This window comes from Triticum dicoccoides, chromosome 7B (genome assembly GCF_002162155.2).
Source record: "Triticum dicoccoides isolate Atlit2015 ecotype Zavitan chromosome 7B, WEW_v2.0, whole genome shotgun sequence".
Classification (NCBI taxonomy): Eukaryota; Viridiplantae; Streptophyta; class Magnoliopsida; order Poales; family Poaceae; genus Triticum; species Triticum dicoccoides.
Genome location: NC_041393.1, coordinates 420,927,348 through 420,938,712, shown reverse-complemented (window position 1 = coordinate 420,938,712; position 11,365 = coordinate 420,927,348). Strand labels below are relative to the sequence as shown.

Sequence of the window (11,365 nt, the reverse complement as noted above, 5' to 3'; positions counted from 1 at the left end):
CCATTGTTCTGAGCAGAACTTTGACCTCTTAGGGTGAGTTCTCGAAGGGTTGTTTGGGAATCCAATTATCATCCCAAATGTTTTATGTTATTTCCTGAGCCCACTCTTCAAATATGTGCACGTACGTTCAAAACCTTTGTGAACCAACCATAGTGCTCTGTCAAGTGAAAGAAAAACCTTTCTTTATTCCCACTTTCAACAAGTTCCCATCCAAAAAGTATTTTGCTCGAAGGACACAAGCACACAAAGTCTCAGGATTTGGGATTCATCTCCAACTTTGTTTTGCTAGCATGACAAGATTAAAAGCATGGAGATCATGGAATCCCATTCCACACATTTTCTTTGGGATACGTAATCTCCACCACATAGCCCAATGCATTTTTCTTTTGTCCTCTGAACCACTCCACCAAAATCCTGCCATGGCATCATTCATCTCATTAAAAGCTTTTTTGGTATCTTGAAAAGAGGCATAGCAAAAACAGGAATGGACGGGATGACATATTTGAATAGAATTTCCTTTGCTCTCATCAACATAAGTTTCTCCTTTCAGCCCTTAATAAGCCGAATAATTCTCTATAGCAAACCGACAAAGCTTGTACTCCTATCAAGTCCCACGATAGACAAAAGACCAATGTACTTATCTTAAAGAACCTCAATCATAATATTTACTTTGGCACACACTTGAGCTTTGACAACACCATCCACATTGGAGTTGAAAAAGATAGTACACTTTGCTTCACTCACCATTTTGAAGGAAATATGCCCTAGAGGAAATAATAAAGTTATTATTTATTTTCTTATTTCATGATAAATGTTTATTATTCATGCTAGAATTGTATTAACCGGAAACTTAGTACATGTGTGAATACATAGACAAAACATATTATCCCTAGTATGCCTCTAGTAGACTAGCTCATTAATCAAAGATGGTTATGTTTCCTAACCATAGACATGTGTTGTCATCTGATGAACGGGATCACATCATTAGGAGAATGATGTGATGGACATGACCCATCCGTTAGCTCAGCATTATGATCGTGACAATTTCATTGCCACTGCTTTCTTCATGACTTATACAAGTTTCTCAGACTATGAGATTATGTAAATCCCGAATACCGGAGGAATACTTTGTGTGCTACCAAACGTCACAACGTAAATGGGTGATTATAAAGGTGCTCTACAGGTGTCTCTGAAGGTGTTTGTTGGGTTGGCATAGATCGAGATTAGGATTTGTCACTCCGTTTTTCGGAGAGGTATCTCTGGGCCCTCTCGGTAATACTCACCACTATAAGCCTTGCAAGCATTGTGACTAATAAGTTAGTTGCGGGATGAAGTATTACAGAACGAGTAAATAGACTTGCCAGTAATGAGATTGAGCTAGGTATGATGATACCGACGATCGAATCTCGGGCAAGTAACATACCAATGGCAAAGGGAACAACGTATGCTGTTATGCGGTTTGACCGATAAAGATCCTCGTAAAATATGTAGGAACCAATATGAGCATCCAGGTTCCGCTATTGGTTATTGACCGGAGACGTGCCTCGGTCATGTCTACATAGTTCTCGAACCCGTAGGGTCCGCATGCTTAACATTCGATGACGATTGGTATTATGAGTTTATGTGATTTGATGTACCGAAGGTTGTTCGGAGTCCCGGATGAGATCACGAACATGACTAGGAGTCTCTAAATGGTCAAGACATAAAGATTAATATCTTGGACGGCTATGTTCGGATACCGGAAGTGTTCCGGAGAAGTTTCGGATAAATCCGGAGTACCGGGGAGTTGCTGGAACCCCCCTGGGGGTCAATGGGCCTTCATGGGCCTTAGTGGAAGAGAGGAGGAGGCGGCCAAGTGGTGGGGCGTGCCCCCCCCCAAGCCCAATCCGAATTGGGGAGGGGGCCGACCCCCCCTTTCCTTCTTCCCTTCTTCCCTTCCTTCCCCATCCTAGTTGGACTAGGAAAAGGGGGAAACCTACTCCTAGTAGGAGTAGGAATCCCCCCTTGGGGCGCACGCCATGAGCCTGATCGGCCCCCTCCTCCACTCCTTTATATACGGGGGAGGGGGCACCCCATAGACACACAAGTTGATCAAGTTGATCTTTTAGCCGTGTGCGGTGCCCCCCTCCACATATTTCCACCTCAGTCATATCGTCGTAGTGCTTAGGAGAAGCCCTGCGCCGGTAAATTCATCATCACCGTCACCACACCGTCGTGCTGACAGAACTCTTCCTCGGCCTCAGCTGGATCTAGAGTTCGAGGGACGTCACCGAGCTGAACGTGTGTAGATCGTGGAGGTGCCGTGCTTTCGGTACTTGATCGGTTGGATCGCGAAGACGTTCGACTACATCAACCGCGTTACTTAACGCTTCCGTTTTCGGTCTACGAGGGTACATGGACACACTCTCCCCTTCGTTGCTATGCATCACCTAGATAGATCTTGCGTGATCTTAGGATTTTTTTTGAAATTACCATGTTCCCCAACACATTTGTCCTGAACTCTCATAGTAGTGATCAAGAGCCCATCTCAATGAGGTTGCATTAGTCAAATCCGCCTTCAAAAGTATAGGGAGTCATCAACAAATAGTCAATGAGAGACCGATGGTGCATTTCTCCACACTCGAACATCTTCGATGCCTCGAACCTCCTCTTTTTGAGCCAGAACACTCGATTAACCTGTCACACAAATCAAGAATAAATATGATGATAAAGGGTCTCCCTGAAGGATTCCCCTAGGAGGGACAAAAGAATTTGTTTGTTGGTAATTATATCTTACTTTGTAATTGACTGTTCCCACACAAACCATCATCAAATGCACAAATTTATTGTCAAAACCCAATGTTTGCATCATTCTTTCCAAGAAAATCCACTCAACACGATCATAAGCCTTGTGCATATCCAATTTTACCGCATAGTACCTGAATCTTTCTTTCTTATCATTCTTTATCATGTGCATACTTTCGTATGCTAACTGAATATTGTCTGTGGTTAACCTTTTGGGAATAAAAGCACTTTGGACAGATGATATTACCTCATTTAGGATACCTTTTAGGCGGAGAGCATCATCTTGGAAATCACTTTGTATAAAACATTAGATAAACTGATAGGCCTGTATTGCAAAATTCTATCCGGGCTATCAACCTTTGGAATATGAACAATTATCGTGTCATTCCACCCTTCAGGATTTATTTACTGTTTATTGCCTGTAGCACTTTGCTCATCAAGGCATCACAATGCCAACATGTCCTGAAGGAAACAACATGTAGACCATCTGTACCCGGGGATTTCAAATGCCCAATGGAAAACAATGTGTTCTCTACATCTTCTATTTTATATGGCTTCAAGAAGGCCTCATTCATTTTCGAAGAGATCCAATGGACAACCATTTCAATGAGGGCGATATTTCGTTCATGAATTTCCAAAGGTCAGCAAAGTGATCATTAATAATAGGATGCAAATAGATTGTACCTTCCTGCCAAGAACCTTGGTCATCTTTCAACCGATCAAGGTGGTTCTTTTTACGGAGGTTAGAAGAATTTTTTGGAAATAGGAAGTATTACTATACCCATACTTCAACTAATCAATTGTTCCGTGCTTTGCCAAGTGGATCTCTTGAAGTTCTAGGAGCTTCTCAATTTCACTAGCAAGATCTTTATGTTTTTGAATAACCTTCGCTACCAGCTCACCTCTTGTAACCTCCTCTAACTCTTTTTGATTCTTTCTCAGGATATTTTTTGTTCTCTTCAAAGTGTTTCGTTTTCGGCTATGCAACCTAGAGTGGATCAAAGCTACTCCCTCCATCCATCTATATAGGGCCTAATGCATTTTTCGAGACTGTCTTTGACTATTGATAAGATTAACAGTATATGAGATGTATAATGTGAAAATGATAAGAGTACAAATTTAACGATATGCTTTGTGTAACTTGCATTCATATATTATTGCTCTAACATTTAGTCAAAGTTAGCCTCGAAAAACTCATCAGGCCCTATATATATGGATAGAGGGAGTAACCGACGTGCCATGATTAATCTTTGGGCTTGGGGGCAGACACTTCACAAGCTTCTTCAACAATATCTCAGAAGCTCGCTTCTTTGAGCCATCTTGCCTCAAATCTAAGCACTGAAGGGCGTTACAATCCTGCGCCGAAGCTTCACCAAAAAGCATCAGTAAAGGTTGGTGATCAAACTTTTAGTTTTTTTTATCAAAAAGGCTTTCGCCCTGCTTTACAGATAAAGCATCGACCAACATACAAACAAAAAAACAAAAAAAAGAAATGACAAAGATACAAGATACTACAAGAACAACTAACACGCTTCAAATGTATCAAGAGCAAGCTTGAGCATCGAAGCCCTCAACGAAGACAAGAACCTACCATCGATGCAGACAAGGAGTAGCTTGCCGCCAGAGGAAGACCATGCTCTATCAACTCCCATGAGGCCAACCATTGTTGTTCCATCATCCGTCTCTGCCTCCGAAGAGGACTCCCTGCCCTCTCGTCCTAGATCAGAGGATTTCGCGTCGTCGGTAGGCAGAGCTGCTCACCTCCTAGCATGCATGACCTGTACCAATAGGTTGCCGGGGAGAGGACGACAAACACGATGGCCTCCCCTCGAAAAGCAACACCCCATACATCGTTAGCATCTCCGGCAAGGACCTACGTCCGCTGCAAGTCGCCGAGAGGAAGACCACTCAAGATATCTCGATGGCCCAGCTCCAATGCCTAATCCTCGATCACCACGCCACAAAACCAAGATGGCGCCTTCAAGAGGAGAAATGACATTGGAGCACCGTTGCCACCCAATTCGAAGATTTTGGGCTTTCACCCAAGACATGTAGCTAGGTAGAGGGTTGGACCTGGATCTGATGCCACCTACAGGAAGAGGAATGACACCCAGAGCATCGCCTTCATTGTGGCCGCCGGCGGCCAAGGGATTTCGCCGATCCAGAACCCCTAGCCCCAAAAGCTCCACTAACCACCATATCCGGACAAACGGAGGTTGTTGGCGTCTCAGTCTGTAGGGGAGAGGCGAGGAGCGAGGGTGGTGACCACCATCTTCATATCAGCTACAAGGGGCAACAGGGGAGCCCCCTAAGGAAGATCCCCTCCCGCTGCCGACCTGCTAGTTGTACGGCCAAGGACGACGCACAGCAACATCTGCACCAGTGATCCGCCGCCAGGCAGAGGAGGCACACTTCCCGGCATTGGCGGCAACCACCCAACCGACACTCCACGCGCAACCCCACTTGTTGCCATGCCAGATCTGGCGCCATCGCCTCGTGCACCGACTGCTTCTATGGACAACATCGGCAAGGATGAAGTTGCCCCATTCTAACTTCGTCGCATCATGTTCTCCTAATCCACATTTTTCATGCCAGTGACCAACAAGCCCACAATTCCCACAAAACGTTTGGGAGTTTTTCATAATGGACTTGGAACCAAACCTTCTTCTTATCCTTTGGGATCGAGACAAATCTAATGCAGTTTCTTTGTGACATTGATCTTAGCACGAACCCTAACAAAGTCGCTTGCAAAATCCTGCCGCCAACCGAGTCCGCACATCCAGAATTTCTCCCGTTGGGGCCGCACCTCCCTTTAATCACAGTTTCATGAAAGTAATTGTCTAACATCGGCAAATATACAGTAATTTGGATGATCTTTAGAGAGTGAAATGTGCGCGTGTTAAGAAACATACCTTTGCGGTTGATCCTAAGGCCCCGCTTGGATTCGGTGTAAACTTATACACCCGGATTTAATCTACAAGTGTATTTTACCGGTCGCAGTGTTATTTCCGCCTAGATTGAAAACGACGGCTCGAGGTCTGTTTTGGTTACAAGTGTATTTAGGAGCAAACCGACGATCCAAGCGGGGCCTAAAACTGTTTACGTTGATTGGTGAGATTGGGATGAAGATGATTAAATATCGATACATTTTTTTTTCATATATCGACATCCAATATTGTCACATCGATGTGGTAGTTCTTGGTTGTCTGAAATTTTCTTAAATCTCAGACCGAAATTTAAAGAATCCGGCTCTGTGGACTTAAAAGAAGAGTGAGATTTCAGAAATGAAAAAGGAAAAACTGGACAACTAAGAGCATCTCCAACAGGCTCGCGATTTTAGCGCTGCGCAAATCGCCTTTTTTGCGCGCGCACAGCCAAAAGGGGCGCTCCAGTAGACACGCAAAAACGCTCGCGCTGTATAGTTGGTTCAGCGCGCGGATCAAAACTGCATCGCGCCGCTCATTTTGTGCGCCCACTCCTGTGCGCTGGACAGCGATGACTCACGCGTAACTTTCACCAACCGCTAGATCCAGGCGCTGGCGCCACCGCCCGCACCTCCTCATTTGCTTCGGTGACCCGATGGCGCTTCCCTGACCTATCCCCGCGCGCTGCCGCTGCTTCCTCCACCTCCTCTCGTCGTTGCCGCCCCTCGAGCGCGTCATTCCTCCGACGAACAGCGTTCGGCCGCACACTGCCGCTCAGCGCCCACAAGGTGTTTGACAAAACGCTTGCAAGGTATGTATTGCTTCAATTCACATTTTATAGATGAATTTGTTGCATGTTGTTTGTAGTTTTATAGACTAGTTGAAATTCAATATTGTAGATGAGTTCGCCATATGATTCTCCCGACGAAGAATTTGATATTCAAGAGGACCTTGCAATGATCCTAGCTATGCAGGTCAATAAAAAGCCGAAGCACGGTGGTTCGGTTATGGGTTGTCAGCAAATTTGGAGGGATAAGTTCGATGCCGACAACAGATTGATGAGGCACTATTTTATGGATAATTCCATATACCCCGAGTCATAGTTTCGGCGCCTTTTTAGGATGAGCACCGAGTTGTTCAAACGCATTGCAGAGAAACTGGCGAGCCATGACCAATTTTTTCAACAAAAGAGGAATGCCGCCGGAGAACTCGGGCATAACACCTTTCAAAAGGTGACAGCCACTTTGCGTATGTTGGCATACGGTATTCCGGCTGATCTAGTTGATGACCACTTGGGCATGGGTGAGAGTCAAGCCATCATGTGTGTCAAGCGCTTCGCAGTCGGAATTGTGCAAGTGTTTGGTCCGAAGTATTTGAGAGCTCCCAATGTTGAAGACGCCACAAGGCTTTTGGACATGAACAAAGCTCACGGGTTCCCAGGTATGCTTGGCTCAATAGATTGCACGCATTGGAGTTGGAAGAACTGTTTTAAGGCATGACATGGACAATTCCACGGCCAGAAAAAGGGTTCCACTATATCCTTGAAGAAGTGGCCGATCAAGAGACTTGGATTTGGCATGATTTTTTTGGGATGCCTGGATCTTTGAATGACATCATCGTTCTTAATCAGTCACCACTCATGAATAAGATTGTAAATGGTGAACTGCCACCGGTGCAGTTTGTAGCAAATGGCCATATATACAACTATGTCTACTATCTTGCGTATGGCATCTACCCAAAGTGGCAAACATTTGCGAAGCCGTTGAAAAAACCGGAAGGTAAGAAAAATCTAGATTTCCACAATGCTCAGGCGGCGTCTAGGAAAGATGTGGAGAGAATTTTTGGGATTTTGCAAGGCCAAGTTACTATTGTGAAAGACCCAGCTAGATTTTTGGATCAAAAGATCCTTTGGTACATAAAGAATGCTTGTGTGATCATGCATAACATGATCATCGAGAACGTGCGTGGGCAAGATTTAGACCACTCTTAGTATGAGCTCTTGGGACGTCCCGTGCGAGTGCGACGGAGGGCTGCAAGGGTGGCCTGATTTGTTGCCTCCTATCATGCCGTACGACGTGCTGAAACGCATGATGATCTTCAAATGATCTAATCAAGGAGTGGTGGGCATGGAATGTCCGACAAAACTAGTGATTTGTATGTTTGATGTTGTATTGGAAGATAAACTATTTGTTTGAGTTGTAATAAATCGAACTATTTATTGTTGATTTATTTTTTATGTATTTGATCTTCTTGGTTCTATTTTGGTGTCTAAATGTTGTTTGTGCTGGACGCAACCCTCTTTTGTAGCGCCTACTAAAACGGCTCGCGCACGCAATATTTTTCAGCGTTCGTTGGAGCCAGCGCTCTGATGCACGTAAAAGTTACTATTTCTACGCTGTAAAAGTTATTTTAGCGCGTGCCGCGCCTTGCGCGTCTATTGAAGATGCTATAAGGATAGACTATGCATCATCCACCCTTGAAGGTTGGGAAAGGTTTCAACCCTGTGACACATCATGTCCTTCTCCTCATTACTTCTGCTGACACCCGCGCACCTGCACCACCGAGGTAGCGGAGCCATGCACGTTGCTCCGTCTGTCAAGCAAGACTCATTCCATTTCGATCGAGGCCCGAGGATGATCCATGTCCTGCGCCTGCAGGTAGCACTGCACCACCATCACTGGCTGTGCCCCTCGCACACGCCATGGCGGTGGAGTGCAGGAGGCGCCATGCATTTACTACCCCTGCCTGCCCGCACCCGCCGGACACGTACGCATCGCACCCAGCTCCCGCCATATTTACCCTCGTCCTGCTCCTTTCAGCTTCACCGTCGCGAGCCAATCGCTAAAGCTGGCTGAGCTGAGCTTAGACCCGTGGACCAGACAGCACCGGAGTGACAGGACCTACGCGCTGCGATGTCTGCCGGCCTGTGGCAGCTGCTCGTTGCCGTGAGCGCGTTTCTGGCGAAGGCGGCGGCGCAGGAGACAGGGGCGGCGCCGATGGTGCCGGCGCTGTTCGTGTTCGGGGACTCGCTGCTGGACAGCGGCAACAACAACAACCTGGCGTCGCTGGCTAAGGCCAACTACCTCCCCTACGGCATCGACTTCGCCGCCGGCCCCACCGGCCGCTTCTGCAACGGCTACACCATCGTCGACGAGCTCGGTACGTACGCATGCACGCACGCACGTAAGATGCGTCAGCGCAAACGGAATTGCTTCATTCCTTCTCCTGCACGATGCAGTAGAACTCTGAGGATGCCAGCGTGAATCTTCTGAACCGTCAACGCTGCTAGAGTTTCAGAGTTCAAGCTTCAGACATGTTCATTGTGTTGGTAGTTTATCATTATTTCCAGTGAGAAGCTAGCGTTTATTTCTGCCATGATCATTCTTTGCGAGAATTCGACCAAAAGAGAGACAAAATATAGTTTAGTAGTATTTGCGAAAAATATTTTGCACAATGCATGTCTGGTACGTTTGCATGAGTAATTTCTCTGCAAGTACTATATGCTTAAGTTTCCTAGTAAAGATGTACTAGAGCAGAACACAATCTAGTGTGGCCTTTACCGGACAGAGCATTGATTCAGCACAGCACGGACGGACAGGAGCCGGACTAACTCATCGCAGTGAGATGAGATCGACCAGTTGCATTTATGGAACAGAATGGCTATCATCTGAAACGCAACAGCAGACTGCATTTTTTTTCTAACAGTCTGTACTCCAAATATGCATGATAAACCAAATGCTGAGTACTACTACTAGTATCTTTCTCTAACAGGTTTGATTATTTTTCAGCTGAGCTGCTTGGGCTGCCCCTGGTTCCAGCCTACTCTGAGGCGTCCGGCTCCAGCCAGCAGCTCCTCCAAGGCGTCAACTACGCCTCCGCCGCCGCCGGGATCCTCGACGAAAGCGGTGGAAACTTCGTAAGAACTCATCCATGATTGCATTGCATCTAACTGTGATCAACTTCTGACGATGATCAACTGCCAGTTGTAATGAATGCAGGTTGGACGGATACCGTTCAACCAGCAGATCCAGAACTTCGAGTCGACCGTCGCCCAGATCGCCGGCTCGGCGGGAGGCACTTCGGCGGCGGCCAGCATCGTCTCTCGGTCCATCGTGTTCGTGGGGCTGGGGAGCAACGACTACCTGAACAATTACATCATGGCCAACTACGAAACCCGGAGGCACTACACGCCCCAGCAGTTCGCCGACCTCCTCGTCATACAATACGCCTCCCAGCTCACCGTAAGATATCGATCAAAACCCTACCGTCATGTGTGTTCTTGCTTGGAAGTTGGAACCGAATGACCAAGTCTCTCCAACGGATGGCTGCATGCAGAGGCTGTTCAAGGCGGGGGCGAGGCGGTTCGTGGTGGCCGGGGTGGGGTCGATGGGATGCATCCCGACCATCCTGGCGAGGAGCGCGGAGGGGCGGTGCTCGGAGGAGGTGGACCAGCTGGTGGCGCCGTTCAACGCCGGGGCGAGGGGGATGCTGGACGGTCTCAACGCCGGCCTCCCCGGGGCCACCTTCACGTACCTCGACAACTTCCGCCTGTTCAAGCTCATGCTCGCCCACCCTGCCTCCTACGGTAAGATAGCCAGAGCCCAACAGAACTCTGAGAACGTGCTTCTTGTAGCATGCATGGCATGGCCATTGATGAACAAGGGATGCGTACGTGCAGGGTTCGACGTGGTGGACCGGGGTTGCTGCGGGATCGGCCGGAACGGCGGGCAGATGACGTGCCTGCCCTTCATGCCGCCGTGCGCCGACCGGGAGCGCTACCTCTTCTGGGACGCCTACCACCCCACGGCGGCGGTCAGCGTCATCATGGCGCGCCAGGCCTTCGACGGCGCCTCCGACGTCGTCTCCCCCGTCAACGTCCGCCGCCTCGCCCAGCTCTGACCTGCCGGCCACCACTTAATCTGAATTACCCGGTCGACTAGCTAGAGTACTCCGTAGTTAATAATCTAATCAGAATCCGACGTGTGTGTCTGCCGCATGCAAGATTAAACTGAATGGACTATATGCATGCAAGTATGATTGACATTTCCGAAGGTCGATGGTGAGTGGAATTTATGCTTTCTACGCGGGTTGTAACGGAGTATCATATAATATCATGCATATGATACTAGTGTATAATATTACATCCGTAATATATAGTATAATACTCCCTCCGTCCGGAAATACTTGTCGAAGAAATGCATAAAAATGAATGTATCTAGAACTAAAATACATCTAGATACATCCATTCCTCCGACAAGTATTTCCGGACGGAGGGAGTATGTTGGTATTATAGAGGACTACATTTATTGTCATGCCTGACACAAAGTAACACATCATTTAATATGAAACAGTATCATGATATGATACTCAAGCATCTCTTTCTTCATTTAATTCTATGCCACCTCATCAAAATTGATTAGTTGGCATGTATGATACTATCTATAATACTTCCATTACGGGCAACCTATGTAGTACTCCATGGAAAGGAGAATTTTCTTTCGGGCACTGCCATCAATCTCTCCCATGAGTTATTGCCAACGAGAGGCAACACATTTTTTTTGATATGTACAAATTACAAGTGTTTGTATGCATTATGCAACTCATGGGAACCTCTGCATCCCCAACGGCAACCCGCAAATTTTCTCCCGCATCCGTCC

General features: G+C 47.0%; 1 protein-coding gene across 1 annotated transcript; it reads left to right on the top strand.

Annotated features, from left to right (window-relative positions):
* Positions 1-8,497: 8,497 nt before the first annotated feature.
* Positions 8,498-10,790, top strand: LOC119341154 (GDSL esterase/lipase At1g71691-like). Its single transcript, XM_037613027.1, has 5 exons — positions 8,498-8,867; positions 9,497-9,624; positions 9,707-9,949; positions 10,044-10,293; positions 10,387-10,790. The coding sequence occupies exons 1-5, from the start codon at positions 8,621-8,623 to the stop codon at positions 10,605-10,607; spliced, it is 1,089 nt and encodes a 362-aa protein (XP_037468924.1). The 5' UTR covers positions 8,498-8,620; the 3' UTR covers positions 10,608-10,790.
* Positions 10,791-11,365: the final 575 nt, after the last annotated feature.

Bases quoted from the DNA above. Each gene is read 5' to 3' on its own strand.
- LOC119341154 (XM_037613027.1), top strand. From the start codon at position 8,621: ATGTCTGCCGGCCTGTGGCAGCTGCTCGTTGCCGTGAGCGCGTTTCTG. The intron at 9,625-9,706 runs GTAAGAACTCAT...TAATGAATGCAG, and splicing joins ACGAAAGCGGTGGAAACTTC to GTTGGACGGATACCGTTCAA. The intron at 10,294-10,386 runs GTAAGATAGCCA...GCGTACGTGCAG, and splicing joins CGCCCACCCTGCCTCCTACG to GGTTCGACGTGGTGGACCGG.